We start from the raw sequence: 23554 nt of genomic DNA on the forward strand, positions 1-23554 counted from the left end.
TGGGATGACCACCCTCTAGGTCCAGCCAGGCACCTCTGAGCCCCATACAGACACCTGAGGGCTCGGGCTCCTGTACCCCTGCACACCCGTACCCCATTGTTGGTAACCCTGTTGGCAGGCTCAGCTGCTGAACGGTAGGGCCCCATGCCTGGAAGGCCATCAGTGGCCTTTCTAGTGCGATTCCTGCCTGAACTAGCCCAGCCAAGGATTCCTCCATTCCTGGGGCCACCTGCCCAGCATTTCTGCGCCTTCTGGCCTCCCGACACTTCTCAGACCCTCTCACCCTGGGTTCCCCTTCTGGCACGTCAGCATCTGCTTTCTTCTCATCTGCATTAGTTTATAATTTCTCCAGAGTGGACATTTTGGCTCTTCCTCTCTATCCTCCCTTTCCACTTCCCCACCACCCCCAGAACCAAGGCCTGGGTGGTTCCAGATCCCAGGCTTCTCATCGCTGTAACCCAGAAACCCCGGTTCTCCGGACATCCACGCTTGGCTGCCGACACCCTCTCTTGCACCTGTCACCTCTCTCTGAGTGCACCCTTTGGTCTCATGGAATTATTTGGGAAGCACATTGAGCCACTGCTCTGCACAGGTTCATTCTTGCTGTCTTACGCTTTTCTCCTGTTTCCCTTCCTGAATTGATGCACTCACTCCGTTGTTTTTGCTTCTGGGGTGGTTTCTGGAAGCTTTAAACTCATTTCATCCATTGGAATATTTTTATGTTACCTCCCCCATCCGTTTCTCTTTCTCACATCGCCTCTCTCTCTATTCAGTATGGAAACAAAAATGCAGGTGGGGAATCAGAAAATGAGCAGGCGCTCAGAGTTGGGGGTGGGAGGGCTGCGGCTCACATTAATCCACAGTAGGTGTGATGACCACCCACATAAGACATCCTGTAGGTGTGACATGTCACCCCGCTGCCTGAGCAGCCGGCCTTGATCACCCAGAAAACAACCATCAAGATTTTCTTCTCCAGAGAGCTGGCTCAACAAACCACATCTCTGAACTAGTAGCATATTTTCCAGAGTTGCAATCATTTTGATCTCGTCAGTGGATAGAGGGCACCTAGATTCAGTTCCCTGAAAGAGGAAGAGGGAAATGAAACTGGTTTTGGTTTGTCGGCTTGTTGCATAAATGCCTCGTTATATTCCACATAAAGCTTCTTCAGTTAAAAAAAAGGGGGGGGGGTGATTTTTTTTTCCCCTTTAGTATCATGTCTAGCTGAGAACCGCAGCCTCCTTTTTGAAAACCTGCCTCAGCAAACTGCAGTTTCATCATTTGGCCTTGAATTTGAACATGCAGTCATCCAGTGAGGGGGCTGGACAGTCCTATGAGGGGACTCCTCGGACTGGAGCACAGCCTCTTACTATGCTTTGTCCTCAACTGCTGCCTCCTCCCCAACGGCTGAGCAGTATGACTGGTCCCATGTCATGCTGTGCCTGCTGGTGTTGACAAAAGATGATGCATTTTCTGTTTACCCATCCAGCATCCTGTTTCCATCTTGGGACTCAAAGAAAGTCGTAATTCTGCTCTTTTATCTTGAATGAAAGTGATTGCTTTGAAATCTTCTCCCTCCTCTCTCCCCCGACAGAGACCATACTTTCATTCAGCTTCACAGATTAGTCCGTTGTTCATGACAATAGAAGACCAGATTTCTGAGGCTAGGGACCTTTGGGGGATCCCAGCTTATTGCCATGCGGGTGGTTTTACAGGACTGAAATCTTTCTTTTCTTGCCATTAGCTGGCAGACCTAACAGCGTTGGTCCCTCACGCACAACGCATACATCGCTAAAAGCATATAGACCAACTCTCCATTTATTCCATGTTCTTGCCCGTGACAGCAGGCTCCCCTTTGAATCATGGAGGCCCCCGTGTCCACCTGGATGCCAAGGAACTGAAATAACAGTTGTTAGTTCTTGGAGGGCGTAAAGGTCAGGCAGAACTTTCAGGTGCGGTGCTTATATGGCGGGCTGCAGGGTGGGTTGGGAGTGAAGGTGTGAGACGAGTTAGAGCTTTCGTGACAGTTTCTAGGCATCAAAGCGAACAGATTCTTGCCATTTCCTGAGCAACTACTATATGCCATACGCTGTGCTAAGTGCTTTGCGTTTTATTTCATTTAATAAAGAAATCACAAAAAGCAGCCTCTTCAGAAAACGTCCTGAGGACCAAGTCCCCTAAGATAATGAGGTAAAACATATCCCCTATCTCTGGAAGGGAACTCAAGCCGCTGTATTTTTTCTGAATAATAATTACATTCATTGAGGCCTTTTTATGCGCCAAGCATTGAGCTAAGCACATTATAGACATTTAATCTTCACAAAAGCCCGAGGAAGTAGGGCTCTGAACCCCGATCTGGTTATCTTTTGCTGCTTAGCAAACGACTTCAAAGCTTAATGACTTCAGATGGCAACAGTCATCTGTTCTGATCACGACTCTGCGATGTGCCAGCTCATCTCTGTTCCCTGCAGCATCAGCTGGGCGGCTGTCTGGGGCCCTGGATCACACGGCTGACGTGTGGAGAGGTCCCCTGTGCTCTGCTGCTACTAGACCCTGTGGCATTCCTGAGTTGGCCAGAGCCCCTGACTGGCCTCAGCCCAGGTTTCTGTACCTTTTCCCGCCTTCACTGGGCCTGTAATGTCTTGCCCACCACAGTCCAGGCCCAGGGAAGCAGATTCTAGAAACATTCCTAAATCCCTTCCCCTGTGCAGAACCCTCGGCATGAGAAGAAGAGACCCAGAGATATGTGGGAGCCATCTTCAGTGGTGGGGAGGGCGATTGTGTGGGTCGCAGAGTGGCTTGTGTTCTGTGGCCCGAGCTGGTTGTGAGCATCGCTTGGCAAACTACAGCCAGTGGGCCGGAGCCCGCTGCCTGTGTATGCATAGTCCTTGAGGAAAAACAATTTTTAAATGGCTGAAGAAGAAAAAAACACCAAGGAGAATATGGAGCGGAGTCGAGTAGTTGCAACAGAGACAGTATGGCCCACACATCTTCTAGTAGAAAATGTTTGTTCTAGAGGCAGACTCTAGGTCTGTGTTAGCAGAGCCAGATTCCAGGTCTACACAGGAAAGTTTCCTGGCTACAGCTGTCCGTGATAGGCACAGGGCCCTCAGCTGAGCGGTATGCAGGCAGGTGGCTGTGCCAAGGGCACTGTAGGCCAGTGGTGTGAGGGTAAATGAGTAACAACGGGTTCTCCAGGCAAGAAAAGCCCTGGTTTGTAATGTTTGTCTATTTCTATGATACAAATCCCCCCATGGCCCATTTCCAGTCCTGATGTGATGTCACTGAAGGTGGAGTTGGGACGAGATGCATGTAATTGGCTCTGCAGGGGGCTCGGGGCATCACCCGTTGTCATGCTGCCCTCGGGTGGCTCCCGCTCTAGAGACACACAGGGGCTTGGGAAGGAACATGGTGCTGGAAAAAAGCGTTGATATTCCATTGGCCTCTTGGGACTCAGGCAGCTGTCATAAATATCTGCAGAGCAGGAAGATGAAGCCATGGACCACAGAGCTGCCGAATTCCACCTGCTATTTCATTGTCCTCACATGGGTTTAGAAAATCTTGATTCCTGCAAAGATTGATAAGTTTGAACAAAACCACTTTGAGTAATGTTAAAAGGCAAGTGACAGATGGGAGAGAACATTTGGGATACAGAAGAGATCCAGGCTTAGTATGGAGAGGAGGTAAGGAGCATCCATCAATCAATTCAGAACAGTGACAGTCCAGTAGAAAAATGGGCAAAGGGTGTGGGCAGACAGTTTATACCTACTCAAATACGAACGGCCAATAAACGATGAAAGAGTATTGGTCTCTCTGCCAAGCAGGGGAATGTAGGATAAAACAGTGCCCTGTGTATTTCACCCATCGGATTAGTTAGCCCAAACTAAGGATATCAAGCAAGAGGCTGTGCTGACAGCAGCCCGTTCCTTAAATACATAACAACCAGCATAACCTTTGACCCAGAAATTCTATATGGGGGCGCTGTATATCCCCCCTGGCTAAGAAAAATTCTCACACCTTCAGAGGAAGCAGGTACAGCAAAAGTCATTGCCTCATTGCTTGTGGTAGTGGGAAATTAAAAACACATAATGGCTAGATAAACTCTGATCTAGACATCCCTACAAACATCAGGCAGCAGCGAAAGCAGGATGTGAGAGCTCTCTACCAAGGGTCATTGCAGAGGTGAGCGAGGTGAGCGAGCATACTGCAGAAGAGCGAGCATAGTCTGATGCCACTGGTGTTCTAAAATGTCCATAAGTCGGTGCTGTGTAGTACACACGCACACACACACACACACACAATGTTCCGAAGGGCTGTGCACCATGTTCATACTAGGATATACTTTGGGGGCGGTAGGGAGGGGAGAGGTCCAGGATTGGGGTGGAGGGGAGCTAGTCCGAGGGACTTTAGTTTTATATATGCATGTTTTTATTTTTCTTAAGAAGAATATATTCGTGTGTAATATTTCTAAGAAACCAAATTAAAGTTTAATTCTCCCCAAATGGAACGGAGGGGGGAGTTCCCATCCCCCTGGGTAAGCCCAGATCTTCCAGGTTGGCCTGTGGGGCCACATGGGGAGAAAGAGATTGAACTTTAATTTCCTGCTGTTACACAATTGAGACTGGACAGAAACCTGTTAAATACATCTTTATTTAACAAGGAACTAGAGTCACTTTAAATGGGTGCTGTTGGGTTGGGGTTGCCAGCACTTCCTCCTGCTGAAGCCCAGCCCCCCTTCCCCCTCCAGGCGCCCTTTCTCCCCCCTCCCCTCCCCCTCTCTGGCGGCTCTCAGCACATCTAGATTCCTCTATGGCCAGACTCAAGGAAAGATGCAGAGAGAGATGTTCTCTCTCCACCCCCCCACCCCACCTCCACCCCCAGCCAAGGCCCAGCTTCCAGCTCACCTAGTAAATATCCAGGTACCCGCCTCTCCCCCAGGTGTTTGGCCCCAGGAATGTCCACCCATTTCAGGAAAACCCCACTATTTAAGCGCAGGCGTGTGCGGCCTCATTCCATTGTTAACACGGCAGCCACATCTGCACCCACATCAGAATCTGCCGCCATTAGCCAGCATCTGGAACAGAGAGCAGCACAGACAGTAGCTTCAAGGGTTTTTCTACCCCGTTGCCTGTGGCCCAGAGAAGGTAAGGCACTTACCTTGTGTCCGACACTCATATCCTTATCCCCAGCCCCCAGCAGTAATGATGAACAGCAGGCATTAATGTACCCCATTCTGCAGGCAAGGCATGGGTGCCGCAGAAAGAAACTTAACCCATCGGAGTCACAGGGCAGACTGAAGTCCAGAATGCCTGCCTCCAACGCCTTTACCCTTTGAACATGTTCTTCCCTTAGGGGTTTCGTTCTAGAAACGTTCAGAAGGCTCCTGCCTGCTTTTTGCACAGGCTCCCTGGGTAGCATGGAAATGAAAGATCACTTCCCCCGTGTGATCTGAGTGCCAGGCTCGCTTTCCTGTGAGAATCCCCAGAACTCCTTTTAAGTTGTTACTGAATTTTAGGTGAAACAGATAGAACATGTGTTTTCAGAGACAGCTTGCAGTTTGGATCCAAAGAAAGTGTGAAGGTTAGGAATTCCTTTGATATTTTCTGTGTAATTTAGATAAACTACAAATGGTGTTCCCAAACCCCCAGTCTACTTTGGACCTTAAAGTCACACCTATTTTTCACGAATAGGAAAAGGAGGGTGTGAGGCCTCATCTTCCCCTTTAAATTCTGCAAAGTCCTCAGTTTCCCGAGGAATGTAAATGAGCACAGGAGAGGTGAGAATGTGGAAACCCTCCAGGACTTCCCCACCATTAACCAGGTAGAACAGTCAGCACACGGGGAGGACAAAGGGGCACTAGTTTCAAGTTTGGGTTTACTTAGAGGTAGAGCCAAGAAGCAGAGAGGACTTCCTCCCTCGCCCCGCACATCACAGCCACCAAGATGGTCATGTCTAAAGGAAGAACCATCTCAAAGGGTGAGGGATTCCTTCAGGAATACAGCAGCTCTGCACTTCTCACCCACGTTTTTCTGACCTGAATTTAAAAGTTTTTACACAGTGCGTGAGTGAACCCTTCCTTCGTGGGAGAACTGGAAAGCAAGACTAACAAAAGCTATCGGATTCCAATTCTCTCCCTCCGCCCGAGTTGCTTTAGCCATCCTGTGACATTTTGTTTGCAGCTTGTGAGCAGTTACTCTCTGTTATGGGTTGAATTATGTCTCCCCCCACCCCCCCCCCCCCAAAAAAAAAGATAAGTTGAAGCCCTAACCCCAGTATATAGAAACTGGCCTTATTTGAAATTGTAAGCAGGTTAAAGTAAGGCTGCTGAGACGGGTCCTAATCCAGTCTGAATGGTGTCCTTATAAAAAGCAGAAATGCTGCACAGAGGGAAGACAGCGTGAAGACACAGGCTGAGGCTACGTAAAGGCCGGAGACTGGAGTGGTGCATCTACATCCAAGGGATGCCAAAGGTTGCCAGCAACTGCTAACAATTAGGAATATGATCCAGCTGACACCTTGATTTCACACTTCCAGCCTACAGGACTGGGAGAAAATAAATTTCTGTTGTTGTAAGCCATCCAGTTTGTTAATGCAGCTCTAGCAACCCAATACCAGTGCCTGTACCCAGCCCTTATAAAAGATGCATTTAAGATAAAATAAGATTGAGAATGTCAGTTCATCTGTCATAGGTAATATGGCATGTTTTCCAAAGATGGCTGTAGCATCTTCTCCTGACCTACATGTTTGTCTAGACCAGGGGTGGGCAAACTTTCTGACTCAAGGGCCACAATGGGTTCTTAAACTGGACCGGAGGGCTGGAACAAAAGCATGGATGGAGTGTTTGTGTGAACTAATATAAATTCAAAGTAAACATCATTACATAAAAGGGTACGGTCTTTTTTTTCAATAGTTTTATTCATTTCAAACGGGCCGTAGTTTGCCCACGGCTGGTCTAGACCCTGGAAACTCCTCCATCAAGCAATGGAGTCTAAATCCCTTTTCTTTGAATCGGGATGGGTTTATGACTCACTTTGATGCTGTGTGATCTCTGAGGCAGCTTCTGCCCTGCTTACTGGAGCTCTTGCCCTGGAGCCTTGGCTTGCCATGTAAATGGTCCACTTGCATTGAGCCTGCCATGCTGTGAGGAAGCCCAACTAGCTCAAATGGAGACCACACGGAGACATGAAACTACCTGGAGAGAGGGGTCCAGACAGGTCCCAGATGCTCCAGTCCTGGGATCTACTTCAGCCACTCTCTGATTGTACCCCCATGACAAAGACAGACCCTGTGCCAGAGCTGCTCAGCCAACCCACCCTGGACTCCTGATCCATAGAAACTTTCAGAGATAAGAACAAAAATGATTGCCAAAAATGAGTGTGCTCTGTGCATTGCACTGGATGCTTGCTTTTAATTTTAATGTTTAAAATGTACTGTATTATCACTTCTGATTAAATAAACTTGTATTTAGAGCAGATGAAACACAACCACAAGATCTCAGTGGCTTAATATGATAGGATTTATTTCTCACTTGCTCAAAGTCTCATGTGGATGTCACAGGTTGGCTGGCTCTCCCTCAAACAGTGACTCGGATACATATTCTTTTTTCTTAATTTTTTTTTTATTGATTTCAGAGATGAAGAGATAGGTAGGTAGGTAGATAGATAGATAGATGAGAAAGAACCATTGATCAGCTGCCTCCTGCTTACCCCACAATGGGAATTGAACCCACAGCCCAGGCATGTGCCCTGACCGGAATCGAACCGTGACCTTCTAATTCATAGGTCAATGCTCGAGGGCCAGGCAAGGGATCCATATTCTTAAACCTAATGTCTCTGCTGCCCCCTGGTCCTCCTTGCGGCCCTCTGCTGGGTATAGAGGGGTCAGGGCTTATTTTCTGGTTAGTTTCATTTTAAAGAATATCATCCAAGAGGAGCCAGGACCCAGGCCAGTCTGCCCCCAGGCAGTCTGGAATGTGTAAACCATTTGTTCCTTGGGTGGGAACGATAAAACCTTGTGATTCATTAGCTGGCTGTAAACTGCTCAGATTGTTTGGCCTCCTTTAACCATATCGTCTCTTATTCCACTTGTCAAGGAATCTCCCCAGCTCCTAACTATCCTGCCTCACGGTCAGACGCAGTCCCAAAATCAAGCCCTGTTAAGCCTTGCATAATTTCTAGGAAGCGTTAGGAACCCCAAATAGTGTTTTATGTTAGAAATTGGAATCCTGTGATCGTTTCTCTTGTGTAACTCTGAAGGCCCACTTTGTTTTTAAAGCTGTAAGGTATCCTAATTACATTCTGTTAGGGATCGCTTTTAGGAGAGGCATTGGTGGGAGGGGAAGGAATGGGAGGAGAGGGAACCTTTCACATTTCCCAGCTCTCTCTGGGAGAAAGCAGCCCGTGCTCATTAGCATTCATTTCACGTAATTTCCATAATAATGCTATAATTTAAAACACTCTGACTCAAAGACCTAATAAAGGAGGTACGATTTTCTAAATTTGCTGCATAGATTGCTCATCTCTCCTTCAATCTTCCTTCTCTTAAGCAAAATGTAAAATTTGGAACGAAGAGTGGAAGTGCCAGGGTTTGACTGATCCCTTGTTAACATTATTCTGCTCTTCAGCCTTTGAGTTCTGGTTCTGAGCATGTGTGTGAAAGTGCCTACATGAAAGAACCTTCAGGTCACTTTCTACCTTCTGAGATGGGGGCAGCGGGGACAGTAAACTGCCAAACGATGCTTGTCCTGCTCCCCAACCTTGGCTGAAATCACTTCCTTCCAATCACTTTGATTAATGACTAGAGATTTTATAAGCAGAGACTCATGGTGGAGACATCTGCCTTCCCGTAGGGGTGTGAGGAGGATGCATGTGTGTGTAGGGCCTTCAGGCAGCAGGAAACCAGTGATGGGCCTGGGCCTAGTGAGCTGGGCTCCCTCGCCCTCCTGATGTCCAGCTGCATGACTTGGCTTCCTGGACAAGAGACGGTGTGGACCTCGTCGTGAACAGCAAGATATCTGAACAGGACCTGCGAGCGGGGTAGAGGAGAGAGCTGGAGATGGCCCAGGCCTCCTTCCTCAGTCCTGTCAGATCCTGCCCCCCTTCGGGCTGGTCCCTCACCTGGGGGCCCCAGGGTTGTTCTGGTTCTCACTTCTGTGGTCAGGAAGCACCTTGGGGGTGAGTTGCTCAGCACAAGAAGACTGAATAGGGGACCGAGCCGGTTTGGCTCAGTGGATAGAGCGTCAGCTTGAGGACTGAAGGATCCCAGGTTCAATTCCGGTCAAGGGCCCATGTCCAGGTTGCAGGCTCGATCCCCAGTAGGGGGCATGCAGATTACAGCCAATCAGTGATTCTCTCTCATCATTGATGTTTCTATCTCTCTCTCCCTTCCTCTCTGAAATCAATAAGTATATATTTTTTAAATATATTTTATTGATTTTCTACAGAGAGGAAGGGAGAAGGATAGAGAGCCAGAAACATCGATGAGAGAGAAACATCAATCAGCTGCCTCCTGCACACCTCCCACTGGGGATGTGCCCGCAACCGAGGTACATGCCCTTGACTGGAATCGAACCCGGGACCCTTGAGTCTGCAGGCCGCCGCTCTATCCACTGAGCCAAACCGATTTCGGCAGTGTATTTTTTTTAAAAAATAAAGAAGAAGACTGAATGGGAGAGTATGAGATGGTCACTCCAGCTAAAAAAGAAGTGCTAAGACTTGGCCTGGGACAGCAGTGGGGTTCCTAGGAAGGACTTGGGCCTCATCCCTGTACTGAGCTGTTCAGGAGCTCAAAGATTCTCCCCAGCTCCGGGCAGCCAAACCCCAGCTGTTTCTCCATGTCAGGAACCAGCAGCCTGTGTGAGCAGGGGGAGTGCGGAAGGCCCTGGAGGGGGACAGAAAGAGAAGCTGGAACTGGTCACCACGGTCCCTGGAGAACCCCTGAGGGGGCGGGGTGGGGGGGGTGCAGCCATCTGGCCACACCCATGGACTGGAGCCGGGAGAGGGAGGAAGCAGGGCGGGGACTCTCATGAGGAAGCCTGGGGGAGGGGTGGTGTTCTGTAGGAAAGGGCTTTCCTTCCTTTGTAAGGGTACCAGTTCTGCTTTCTGGGCCTCAACTCCTGCCAGACCTGCCTGACAGTTGCTTTATGTATATTTACTATCCTCAAAGCCCTAAAACTGATAGGTCCTATTATTCCCATTTGATGAGAAAATGAGGCTCAGAGAGAAGGAATAACCTCTGGCTGCAGAGTTAAGATTTCAGCCGGACGTGCCAACTGTGGGCCAGCCTCCCACGGAGCAGCCCTCTGTAGCTCCAACGGCAGAGGGCACCGAGGCAAACAGGATGCAGCATCTGTCTCAGCAGCGGTCGGTTGACAGTTTACCATTTTTCCTCCTTTTTGTTCCCTGTGGTTGAAGGATTCCCTCTCCATTATTATTGGTTCTTTATACATATATGTATGTATATATGTGTGTGTGTGTGTATATACATTTTTTATTGATTTCAGAGAGGAGTGGAGAGGGAGAGAGAGAGACAGAAACATCAATGATGAGAGAGAATCATTGATCAACTGCCTCCTACATGCCCCACACTGAGGATCAAGCCCGCAACCCAGGCATGTGCCCTGACCTGGAATCGAACTGTGACCTCCTGGTTCATAGATCCACCCTCAACCACTGAGCCACACCAGCCAGGACATTATTGTTGGATTTAAGAGGAATACGAACACAGAGAAGTGAGAAGCGGAGGGTCCGTGGAGTTGAGTGGGAGCCATGCACTGTGGGGAGGAGAGGGCAGCCGGTCTGAGAGGCTGCAGACAGGAAGGCCGCTACCCAGCCAGTGTCGCCACCTGCAGGCCTCTGCCCCCCCCCCCCCCCGGGGAGGGGGGGCTGCTGGCCTTCCTGGCTGGCTCTGGCGCTGTGACACATTGCAGATCTGCCAGAGCCCAGGGTGGAGGAGTCACCTCGCCCTCTGGGTAAACATCCGGTAAACATCCGGAAGTTAAACATCAGAGGGTGGCCTTGCCGCAGAGGCAGGTAATTAAGACTTTGAAGCGGGGTCCCTGTTTTTAGTGTGCTAAGTCACCCGGGGTGTTTGTTCCAAATGCTGCTGCATTTCCTGATCCCCACTCTTAGAAACCCTCAGGCAGCAGTTTGGAAGTGAGGCCCAGAATCTGCATTGTCAAAACGCCCCAAGCAGTTCCCATCCTATGGACCGTGGACCAGGCTAAGGAAGACACTGACTTGGACGGAGGACTCTGAAACTTTTCTCTAAGAAAACAGCTTCTTCTGTCCTATTGTTTAATCCCGTGAGCACCCTCTTGTCAATATAGGTATGGTGTTCACGGAGCTGTCTTGCTGAAAGAAAGATAATGAACACAGCAGTTATATGCATAATTGCAGTTAATTATTATGTTGTGAATGTATAGTTAAATGATAAACATTAATTTATAAGCACTCTTATTAAAAGTTCCCTTTTATTTGCCATTAATCAGGGGAGTTTGCTCCTTTATCCACTTGATAAAAAAGTTCTGAGTTCTTGCTATGTGGTGGGCACTGTTCAGGAAGGTGGGGACAGATGTGGGTCAACAGCTGGAGCTGATCTCTACCCTTCAGGGCCTTACAGTCTGGCCAGGGAGATTGATTAAATAAATCCCCAACAGCCATGTGCATTTCAATTTTGTGTAAGTTTATTCTTATTGCTTAGGGTATTTGTTAAATTCATTACTAAATGTGACTTATATAAACATAGAGGGATTTGCCAATAAACAAATACAAAAGAAAAAAATTCTTGTCAATCTAAGTACTGTGATTTGGGGTTTAAAACATTGGTTGACATATGGAATATGAACTTTCCAGGTACCCTCTGATTGAGCTAGAAAGATGTATTTTTAATAAATTCTATACAAAGTTGTCATTTTGTTTCTTAGTCAGGGAGTTGTGACTTCATCTCCAAATACGTTTAATTAAAATGTTTTAAGGATCCATTGATCCCCACCCCCATCATGTCTCTGCTTCCTCCCTCATTTGTGAACATAGTGCCATTAGGAAAATGGTACCCAAGTGCTTTTGAGCACAAATGTACCTGAATGCAGATGTCTCGTCCGGTGAGAATTCTGATTCCGTGCTTAGCACATCCTTATGCTGTTCTCTGGCCTGAAATTTGAATGTGCCGATACTCTATGAGAGAACACATCAACTATGAAACAGAACTGTCATCAGTAACCTCTGCTCCTTGATTTCCAGTGTTGCAGGTGGCGAGCTGTTTGACTTCTTAGCTGAAAAGGAATCTTTGACTGAAGAGGAAGCAACTGAATTTCTCAAACAAATTCTTAATGGTGTTTACTACCTGCACTCCCTGCAGATTGCCCACTTTGATCTTAAGGTACGTTGCTGAGTGTTAGTCAGAGAGAAGCGGATGAAAACCACAGCATTGGTTGTTTGTTTGCTAAGAAAAAAATGGAAGCACTTGAAAGAGATACTTGTCGTTCCTGTGGGTATAACAAATGGAATTATCAGTGTAAATCAGCCAGTGTATAATGCATGCCTTCTGCAGTGACTCCTAACTTTTTGTGGAATAGAGGCTTAAGATTAATGATTACATTTGAGAATCTCTGGGGAAGAATCAAGAGGTCTCATCAGCCAGGTCTTTAAGCAACAGAGCTGCTGGTGGTGGTAGGACATTTTCAGCTGGGAGTGCCCACTGGCTTCCCAGTCTCCATCCCCCGGTGGCTGTAGGGCATAGAAGATAGAGCCGCAATTTCTACTCTTCCTCTTGATGCAAAAAGGCTTATGGGTCTGACTCTGTCACTGGCAATCAATCAAGCCAAATTCTGAGATTGGCTAAGTGGGGTCATACCTGGCTAGAGGCAGGGCATTATGGGATCTAATGTCATACTCCCAACAGTCACAGAGGTCATGATCTCTTTGGGAAGGTAAGACACCCTTGAGCCACAGGAAGTGACAATGTCAATGTTAAAATTCATGTGCAAAGTAGCATGTGATCGATTGCCAAGTGAATGGTTAGATCATTGGAGCTAGGATAGGACCATAGCAGAGGAAGGATTTTCTTCATGCTATTGTAGCAAAGCTATGAAGACCCCATCTCTATCCCCACAACACTCACTAAGGCACACCCCAAAGACTGCTGTTGCAAACACCTATGGCTCTCTGCTTGACCTCTGGTTTCTGGCCCTGGGAGCTGGCAATGCTAAAGAGTAAATGCTGCCCTAGCCGGTTTGGCTCAGTGGATAGAGCGTTGGCCTGCAGACTGAAGGGTCCCGGGTTCAGTTCCAGTCAAGGGCACATGCCCAGGATGTAAGCTCGGTCCCCAGAGGGGGTCATGCAGGAGATAGCCAATCAATAATTCGCTCTCATCATTGATGTTTCTCTCACTCTCTCCCTCTCCCTTCCTCTCTGAAATCAATAAAAATATAGTAAAAAAAAAAAAAAAGTAAATGCCCATAGGCACAGCTCTTAGCAACGAAGAATGGCGAGATGATCAGTAAACCCCTGAACTCCCTCCTTCCCTCCTGTTTTATTTGGAAAACTCTGAGTGCTACTTTTTCTCCCCAAGTTCCTCAAAGGGGTCACACTCCAGTCACCCCTAACTTGATAAGATGCCTTGTATCGGCTTCCTTCCATTTCCTGTCTCCCCATTCCTCTACCAAGTGGCTCCCACATAAGCCACATGCCCCCAAATGTCCCAGGTCTACTCCTGGGAGAACCTAAACCAGAACATTTATTTTTCCTGGTGTTCTGTTGCAAGTACCCTTTATGCCTGTTTTTCAGTTGTTTTTTCAGGGGAGAGGAAGAGTTATTCAGCCACCTTACCTTAGCATAGCATAGCTTAGCTGCTATATTTTTTTGTTGTGGTAAAATAAAGATAACATATGATTTATACCATTCTAACCTTTTTTAAGTATGCAGTTCAGTGGCATCAGTATATCCACCTTGTTGTGCAACCATCACCACCATCTACTTCTAGAACTTACTGACCTTCCCACCCTGAAACTATGTGCCCATTAAACAGTAACTCCCATCCTTTCCCCCAACCCCATCTTCTCACCACCACCATTCTACTTTCTGACTCCATGAATTTGCCCATTCCGGGTACTTCATATAAGTGGAATCATATAATAGTTATCCTGTTTTATCTGGCTTATTTCAGTTAGCATAAAGCCCTTCAAGGTTTTTCCATGTTGTAACAAGTTTCAGACTTGACTTCCTTTCTAAGGCTGAATAAATATTCCATTATGTTATCTACCACATTTTGTTTATCCATTCCTCTGTTGGTGGACATTGGATCTTTTCCCACCTTTTGGTTACTATATCACTGCAGCGCTATTTCTTTTTTTCTTTTTTTTTTTAAGCCTGAAAACATAATGCTTTTGGATAGAAATGTTCCCAAACCTCGGATCAAGATCATTGACTTTGGGCTGGCCCATAAAATTGACTTCGGGAATGAATTCAAAAACATATTTGGGACACCAGAATTTGTTGGTACGTTTCTTTGCTCCTGTGGTCATTTATTTCTCATAAGCATTATAATGGCAAAATTTCCCCAGCTGCAGCATCATTTCCCTGGCACATGTGTCTGGTTTATACATGAAAATACGATCTGTTGGTTTGCTTCCTTCTGAACCTGTCTCTCTCAGTGTGCGTTTCTTTCCTCTTAGCTCCTGAGATAGTCAACTATGAACCGCTTGGTCTCGAGGCAGATATGTGGTAAGTAGTGCGCCCTTGATGTTGTCATCTTTCTGATTTAATTTATTATTATTCTGACATTCGTTTTTGTTTCTGTTTCGTGTCTAGGAGTATTGGAGTAATCACCTATATTCTGTAAGTACCAGAACCCACAACTTGTATTCTTTCCCTCTTTCTCTGAGACCATATGTTTTATTAAGCAGTCGTGTTGATCTCTTCAGCTTATGCGTGCTCTTTATGTAAACATTCATTTTACACCCCCAGAACACGCTTAGTTTATACTAATTAAACATTTTCTCCGACTTTGAAGTGAGTCATCAGAAACTGCAGCATAATCACTGGAAGAAAGCATGTCTGTCCATCACTGAGGAAAACAGGCTAGAGGTTTTTTGTAAACTACTTAGATGCTGTTCCAGATTAACTTTTCACATGCATCCTTTGCATTAAGCCGAAGCCTTTGTGCCTGACAATCAAATGGAATTCTAAAACGATTGCCCCAGCACCACATTATAATCTTATTCCTCACCCCCGTTATCAGGTATTGTGGGAACGAAATGACAACACAAGAGGTAATTGCTCATGTTCTGTGCCCCACTTTATCAACAGCCTAAGTGGGGCCTCGCCATTTCTCGGAGACACTAAGCAAGAGACGTTAGCAAATGTATCCGCTGTCAACTACGAATTTGAAGAAGAATACTTCAGTAATACCAGTGCCCTCGCCAAAGATTTCATAAGAAGACTGCTCGTCAAGGATCCAAAGTGAGTGTCCATTGTTCCCGAAAAGTGCTCAGCCGTGGCCTCCACTCGACGAGGGTTTGCCCCTGTCCTGTGCACAGGCCACACCTAGGAGACCCCGGTTGCTTGCTCCTCGCAGAGGGAAGCATGCCATGTGAAAGGCCTCAGAAAATGCAGGCTCCTGTGTACCTGTTCAGTCAGTCCTGCAGGCACAGTGAAAATCACCACACAGGCGTACTTTTTTCTCGACACTCTTCCATGAAGCAAGCCCCAAACTTCATTTTCTAGAACATCTGTTTTGTAGGCCCAGCCAGCATGGAAACAGCCTAGTGTTTGCTTCTGTGGTCACAGCATTTTTTTTTTCTTTCTTCTCTCCCCACAAAGGAAGAGAATGACCATTCAAGATAGTTTGCAGCACCCCTGGATCAAGGTAAGCTGCCTTTGGTGACTGGTTTGGGTATTAAAGGGCCTCCTGAAATTTGTGTGTTCCAGGGCATTACTAATTCTGTGGGTTCTAACCACAGGACACTTCTGGAGAGTTGTGTTTGCTTTTGGTGCCATATTTTAACACAACTAGCAGATAAGAGTATGCTCATGGTAACGGAGGTGAAGAGGAGAAAGCTATCCTAACGCAAGATTGTAAAGGGATCTGAAGGTCAAGTCTTCTCAAACTGAGCCCTCATCCCAGGAGGCCTTTTGGCCAGGGCCTATGGCCACCTCTTTGCATATTACACCTTTATATTGCCTGCCTGACGCCTTCGGGCATTTAGATTAAATAATTGAAGTTGCTGTGGATGAAAAGGGGTCCTATGGAAAGTAACCTCACAGAGCAATCTGATTATAAATTTCTACCTGGGCAGGTCATGGGTCACAGTAGGTAGTCATGCCCCAGGCATAAAACTTTTTCAGTAAGAGGTTTATCTTTGCCTGAAGCAATGGACAGGGGGTCCGTTGTTTACGGTGTATCTATGTTAACACACCTTTGAAATAAGGGATAACCACCTTCAAGAGAGCACATAATCTTGTTAACTTTCCTGTAATCCAATCCCCACCTTGCTTTCACCCATCATCCTATAATCTTCTTTACGTTCCCTCCCTAATTTCAGGTGCATAAAAGAAACTGAAAATGTCATTCCCCAAAGCGTTTGAAATCTTGCTCCCTGGCATCAGTTTGGTTCAAATAAACTCTGATAGAAATTCCACACACAAAAGGCCTGAAGTTCCTTCAGCAAGAACAGAAAGGCCTGAGGGTGGGGGAAGATGGCAGTTCCAGAATAAAATCATGGAACCAAGAGCAGGTTGTGATGCCATGACTTGCATTACAAAAGCAGGTCTGGTACAGCTAGAGAGCTCTTTGCCTGTACCAGGCCCAGACAGTTGCTAGAAGGCAGTGGTGTCTCTCTCAGAGGCAGAGCTACATGGCTTCCTGAAAAAGGGTGCAACAGAAGGCATACTAATGCTGTCAGACAGGCTTAATTCGCTGACCTCTGAGGTCCCTCCGAGCTCTAAATTACTTGATGTTCAAGTTCAAATGCCTCAGAACATGGCCTCACCATGCATCTTGCCACTCCCAGACTTTTTTTATGAAAAGTTGTAATTCAGCTTGGCCCAAGCTCAACTTTGCAACTTTTCCCCAGCACCCATATATATTATCCAATATATTATTGATTTCAGAGAAGAAGGGAGAGGGAGAGAGAGATAGAAACATCAATGATGAGAGAGAATCATTGATCTGCTGCCTCCTGCATGCCCCCCACTGGGGATCGAGGCCACAACCTAAGCATATGCCCTTGACCAGAATTGAACCTGGGACCCTACAGTCCACAGGCCCAATGCTCTGTCCACTGAGCAAAACCAGCTAGGGCCCCAACATCCAGTCTTTATAAATTGTAGCAAATCCTTAGCCACAAGTGTTAGCCTCTGCCGACTAGGTTCCTAGATCCTGCATTTTATTTGAATATGTTTTGTTATTCTAGCAAGGTAAATGTGTAAGCAAGTATTCCAGATAATCAGAGGTTTCAAAAAATTGTCATGTAACACACTTCTGTAATTTGAAAGCTGTAAATATTTTCTTGGACTTTCATTTTAGCCTAAAGATACCCAACAAGCACTTAGTAGAAAAGCATCGGCAGTAAACATGGAGAAATTCAAGAAGTTCGCAGCCCGGAAAAAATGGAAAGTAAGATTATTTGACATGGAGGGCTTTGCTGATTCTATTTCTTGTGCATTTCCAACAATTGTATGAGTTGATAGTCACATTGTCTACCATTACCAGTTTGCCTGGGACCATGGACACAGGGCCAGACCCTTACATACTATGCTTCTCTGAGGGGGGACGTGCAAGGGTTTTGCTAGGGTAAGAGCCAATTCCTCAAAGAATCAAGAGCAACATATTGAGAGGAAAAGGGATGTAGGGCATCCAGTTCTGTAGTTTAATAATGAAATGGAGAAGGAGACTTTCTCTCTATCCTATTGTCTTGATGCGTAAGACCTGTAGCATGATTCTTTAAGCAAATACAATCCAACCTGCGCGTGGGATGCCGGCCCCCGAGAATGCATGTTGTCAGCAGTGAATGCCATCTCAGAGACTGTCACGTGCACCGATTTGAGTATTGTTGCATAAGCTCTCTCCTCCTCTCGCCCTGCCTTTACTTATCCTCTTTTTTTTCCTTTTTTCTTTTTTTAAGCAATCAGTTCGCTTGATATCACTGTGCCAAAGATTATCCAGGTCGTTCTTGTCCAGAAGTAACATGAGTGTTGCCAGAAGTGATGATACTCTGGTAAGCAAACTTGTTTCCCTTGGTGAGGTTCTTTCTTAGCACTAGGTATAGAAATGTTTCCAAAACCCTCTACCAGCATATCTAGGTTGTTTGATTTGGTCGACAACTCAGAAAACCTGAAGTCATGTAAATGTCAGACTTACCCTTCCTCGTCTCAGGTTAGGGAGTTGGGATGGCTGATATATGTACTCTGTTACTTCTTCGTCCTTTTTTCTGTATTTTGATTGGCACTATACCTCCTTCCACCCATTACCTCTAACACTGCCACCCACCTCCTCCCACACTCACAGTTTGATAAAAGAGACGCTGGTCAGTAGAAGAGGGAAGAGCTCATTTTAATTTTTATTAACTGAAATGAGAGCCTTCTATTGCCACTGACCTGGGAGACTCTTGGGTTGTAGTAGTACAAAAGGGCCAGATAATCCTCCCCCTGAACACACACTCACACTCCCCACAAAATCAGGGGAAAAGCAGTACGGCTTGCTGGTGTAGTTTGTGGTAGACCAGAAGGCTAAACCCACTTGCTTTGTTAGCATTGTACTGACTGTCCAAAGCCCTTGAGAACAACTCCATAATTTTTTCCCTTTAATCCAAACTGAAACCTAATCACAGATTGACTCTTCAGATATGACTAGACATATTTGAATTCAACAAGACTTTGCTCTGACAGTCAGACAACAGGGCTTTGTTAACCCTGGAGGTAAAGGGAACTCCAGGAAAGGCAGAAAGGGTGATTCTGTGGGAACCAGGCCACTCCTGTAACTGAATAGTCGGCGTTTCCTGAGTGGAATCTGGGGATTCCAAGGGCAGGATCACACATCAGCACACACCAGCTCTTTCATTCTCCCCTCCCCCGCCCCCAAAGTTAGTACTAGTTTCCCTGAGGCTCAAGCTATAGCCTTGTAGTGTGAAAAGAGATTGTATATGTTAAAAAGAAAAAAGAAGTGGGAGAAAAGCAAGGTAGAAGAAGGGAGAGGAAGGAGGCGGAAGGCTGGATTTGGGAATTGTGGGTCCAAAGAAAAGATAAAAATATTAATATAAGATAATGAGAATGATTGAATATTATACATTAAAATCATCGTGAATAATCGGTTGGGAGAAATGACATTTATTGCAAGAAAAGTTTAAGGTAGAAGAGGAACCCAGCCGTGTAGGAACTCCAGGTGGGAAGACTTCTTCCTCCCAGACCTTGGGTTCTCATTCCTCTCAGTATCCTGCGAATCCCAGGACATGTTAGAACACGCTCTTTGTTGTCTCTCTCAAGGATGAGGAAGACTCCTTTGTGATGAAAGCCATCATCCATGCCATCAACGATGACAATGTCCCAGGCCTGCAGCACCTCCTGGGCTCATTGTCCAACTATGATGTTAACCAACCCAACAAGGTCTGATCCTGTTCTATCAGGGATAGTGGCGCCGGCGGGCGGGGGCGGGGGGAGGGTATGGGACTATGCACCTCCAAGTCCCAGGGGGAGAGACCATGTCTGCTTCCTCATTCTCCCTTCTAGTTGCAAGCTCCATACTGTGGAAAAGCTCTGTGTAGAGAGTGAAATGACTTAGACATAAGATCTTTTTGCATTCAGTGCCTTTCTTCGTGCAAGGCCATTCCACATGCACCAATTACACCTCTAACCATGAAAATTTATTTTTTAAAAATATTTTTATTGATTTCAGAGAAGGGAGAGGGAAAGAGAGAGATAGAAACATCAATGATGAGAGAGAATCATTGATCGGCTGCCTCCTGCACGCCCCCTACTGGGGATCAAGCCTGCAACCCGGGCATGTGCCCTTGATCAGAATCAAACTCAGGACCCTTCAGTTCTCAGGCCAACGCTCTATCCACTGAGCCAAACCAGCTAGGGCTAACCATGAAAATTTAAAGGACTCATCCCACAAATGAAAATGTTACCTTTTGATTGTGAAACCAAAAGAGGAAGCATGCTGTGTTCTGTCCTTCATTCCTGTTATGTAGCAGTCCTCACGCACCTGTTGAGACAGGAAGGTGTGTGGGATAGCAATGATAATTCGGGCATTTTTTTCCTACCAAACCTAAAAAATAGTTTTGTTTTGTTGTCTTGCCTATTCCAGCATGGGACGCCTCCGTTACTTATTGCTGCTGGCTGTGGGAACATTCAAATGCTACAGTTGCTTATTAAAAGAGGTTCAAGAATCGATGTCCAGGATAAGGTATCATTCTGTCTTATTGCAAATAAATTAATTTTTTTAAGTATTCCCAAATGCCTCTGATCTTAGAGGTAAGAGAGAAAATAACATGTATCTCTACTTCAGTTTCCTACAAGGGAAGCTGAATTGCTGAAGTAGCCTGGTCCAAGCTAACAGGTGTTGTAAAGCAAGAGGAAAACGTTGATCTTTCTCTGGGCTCTGTGTTTGGGTATCAGCCACTCCTTGTTCACTACCCTAGATGTTTCTCCTCACTGATCACTTCCGGAACAGTGTTATTGTAAGATGTCACAGTTGGGAAAGTTTTCATTGTCTAATTCGTCTCACCAGAAATGTATTTGCCCGCTGGTTTATTAGGGCCACAGGGAAGGATGATATGCTTTGAGGTGTAAATCGCATTGGAAGTGTAGGCACATTGATTAACAGCTAATAGTCATTATAATGGATCTGTCCTCCGCTTCTAAAGACTTTCAACAGAGCTATAAAAGGACTAGATCTGGCCCTTGACAATATAGGGACTTCCAACCAGAGGTTCAAGTGAAGGTTTTAAGAAAAGAGAAACAGCTTTTTATTTTTATGTAATTCTAGAGTTGCCCCAAAAATCTGCAAAGATAATACACAGAGCTCCCTTATCCCCGCTCCCCAGCTCCCCGGAATGTTAGCATTTCACATGACCTCGATCCCTATGCAAAAATAAATGAAATGGGGCGAGGGGGGAGGGGAGGTTGTTCCCCATGGAAGGTGCTTCTGTGGAGTTTGCCGTCACGGAGGAAGGCGAGTAGAGTGTGTCTGAGTGACGTGCATTCAGATCCCTCAGCTCTGGAAGTGTGACTGCACGCTGGTTTCTGCACAGGGTGGATCCAATGCCATCTACTGGGCCTCTCGCCACGGCCACGTGGACACCTTGAAATTTCTCCATGAGAACAAATGCCCTTTGGATGTTAAAGACAAGGTAAGGCCGCTTTCCTTAGGGACGGGGGAAGTACCAAACGGCTGCATTTGAGCTTCGTCTTGTCATGCACATCAGGAGCCAAAGAACAAGGATTCGGGACCCAAATCTTCCTACAGAGAATTTAATCTAGAAATTTGTTTTTGCCGGTGGCTTGGTCTAATGTTAAAATCTGCTTTTAGCTGAAATCTGCCAGACAGTTGCCATGATACGCAAGCCGTGAATTAATTTGCATGAGTTACATGAAAATTCTAAGTTCTAATAGAAGGACAACCAGAAAGAGACCCGAGTCCTGAACCTCACATTGGCTCACCATGTGCGTGTCTCTTGACCACACTCTTCATCTCTGAAGTGGCTGACAATGCTGACCTTACAGTCACTGGCACTAGGAGGATTCATGAGACAATGCATGTAAAGTAAGGCTTTGGGGGGGTCAGAGGTTATAAAATTATTGACTTAGCAGGATACCTTCCTTTCACATACTCGGGTTTCATTCAGTCCATCCCACAGTCCTGCACCTGCACTGAGGATTCCTACCTTCTCACCCAGGATGGGTCCTACTTTGCATCTCATCTCTGCTTCTAACACTTGCCGCATAAGGTGTCGCCTTTGGTCAGAGCTGCCACACACAGTCGTATGGATTGTGCCCTGCACCAATCTAAGAACGACATTCACATCATAGACAAGTGTATTTATTATGGCCTTTTTCTGTCAGGTGGCAATAAGGTATCTCGTTTTGCTGTGTTTTAATTAATTTATTCTGATGGGTTTTTTGGCAGCTCTACATAAAATACCTTAAGGAAGTTGCTTCTATTACTAATTCACTGAAAGCTAATAGTGATGTTTTAAAATCTCTGAGGGTATAAGAAATGAGATTCTAAACATGGACAATGAAATCAGAAACATGTTAGTTAATAAAACTGTCCCTTTATATATCTGCTAGTGATGAGCCTAGTATTAAAGAAAGGAGTTTTGTGTTTAAAGAAATCACATAGCTAGAAGCAGCAGTAGATAAATGTGCAAACAGCCGTCACAGCCCAGGGAAAGCCGTCTCACCTGGGGCTGTATGACAAACAGGGTGAGCCCGGCGTATGGGTTTCACACCAGCTCCGTGATGGACACGCCACTCTCAGGGTCCCTGGCCCAGGTACCATCTGGACAGAGGGAGGTGGGCACCCCCCAAAGGAAGGAAGTGGAGCCATGTGTGTGTCTGGGCCTCCAGTCCTATGCCTTCCAGTCCCCACAGCCTGCTCCCGGGGCGCTCTGAATCTCTGGCCGTTTCTTTTGCAGTCTGGAGAGACAGCCCTGCATGTGGCGGCTCGCTACGGCCACGCTGATGTGGTTCAGTTACTGTGCAGCTTTGGCTCCAATCCCAATTTCCAGGACAAGGTGGGTCATGGTAGCTGGTGTCCTCCCTTCCTTCTGCTCTCTGCACGGATGTACAGGCAGACAAGGACATGGCCCAGTCCTCCCAGTTTTATCCAAGTTTCTGCTTTGATTCCAGAGGGCAGGGCCTCAAACAGAAACACCACCTAACAGCCATCTATTTAATCCTCTGGACAACCCTATGAGTTGTTATTACTGTTACTGTCATTCTCATTTTACAGAAGCGGAAACTGAGGCAGGGAGAGGTTCAATATCTTGCCCCGGCTCACACAGCTCATAAGTGGGAGAGCTAGGGTTTGGGATTCGAAACCACAGGGTCTGGTTCCAGCGTCCCTGTCAGTACCCACTAACTCCAGTGGCTTTGCGTAGGCAGACCTAGGTGTCTAATGATGCTGACCATGAATATACAGCCTTCCAACCCTATAGACCCCCCGGCCAGCCCTCTCTGACTATTACAACATGGTTACCTCCGTTACTTTTATTTGCCTCAGCAATAATATGTTTATGTGACTCATCTTTGTCAAATGCATGGCAGACATGGTGAGGCATCAAGATTGTTATGAGAATTCTTGTTCAAAGAAGTGCCCTCTTACCGTCAGTAACCTCAGATGAAGTAAACGTAGCACTTTTGTAAGAAAGATGCTAAAATTCCACCTGCACTGGGGCTCGATTGTTCAAAAGAGCTGAGCTGTCGGTTCCAGTGGGTTCCTGACGTCCCTCATCGTTCAGATGCCGACAATGCCACACGCATCCAACGCACAAGCGTTGAGGAGACAAAACTAACGAAGGAGGGGCCTGTGTCTATTAATTTCAGACTCCTGTTTCACT

At 46.4% G+C, this 23554-nt stretch overlaps 1 protein-coding gene across 1 annotated transcript in view; it reads left to right on the forward strand.

Annotated features, from left to right (window-relative positions):
* Positions 1–23554, forward strand: part of DAPK1 (death associated protein kinase 1) — a 157293-nt gene that overhangs the window by 96961 nt on the left and 36778 nt on the right. Inside the window, exons 4-15 of the mRNA XM_081103646.1 lie at positions 12237–12375; positions 14363–14492; positions 14669–14717; positions 14805–14831; positions 15303–15455; positions 15816–15861; positions 17521–17610; positions 18119–18211; positions 19476–19595; positions 20299–20397; positions 21245–21343; positions 22631–22729. Coding sequence (XP_080959772.1) covers positions 12237–12375; positions 14363–14492; positions 14669–14717; positions 14805–14831; positions 15303–15455; positions 15816–15861; positions 17521–17610; positions 18119–18211; positions 19476–19595; positions 20299–20397; positions 21245–21343; positions 22631–22729 — 1144 coding nt within the window. The remainder of the gene's footprint in view (positions 1–12236; positions 12376–14362; positions 14493–14668; positions 14718–14804; positions 14832–15302; positions 15456–15815; positions 15862–17520; positions 17611–18118; positions 18212–19475; positions 19596–20298; positions 20398–21244; positions 21344–22630; positions 22730–23554) is intronic.

Source organism: Myotis nattereri, assembly GCF_964212035.1.
Source record: "Myotis nattereri genome assembly, chromosome: 12".
Taxonomy (NCBI): Eukaryota; Metazoa; Chordata; class Mammalia; order Chiroptera; family Vespertilionidae; genus Myotis; species Myotis nattereri.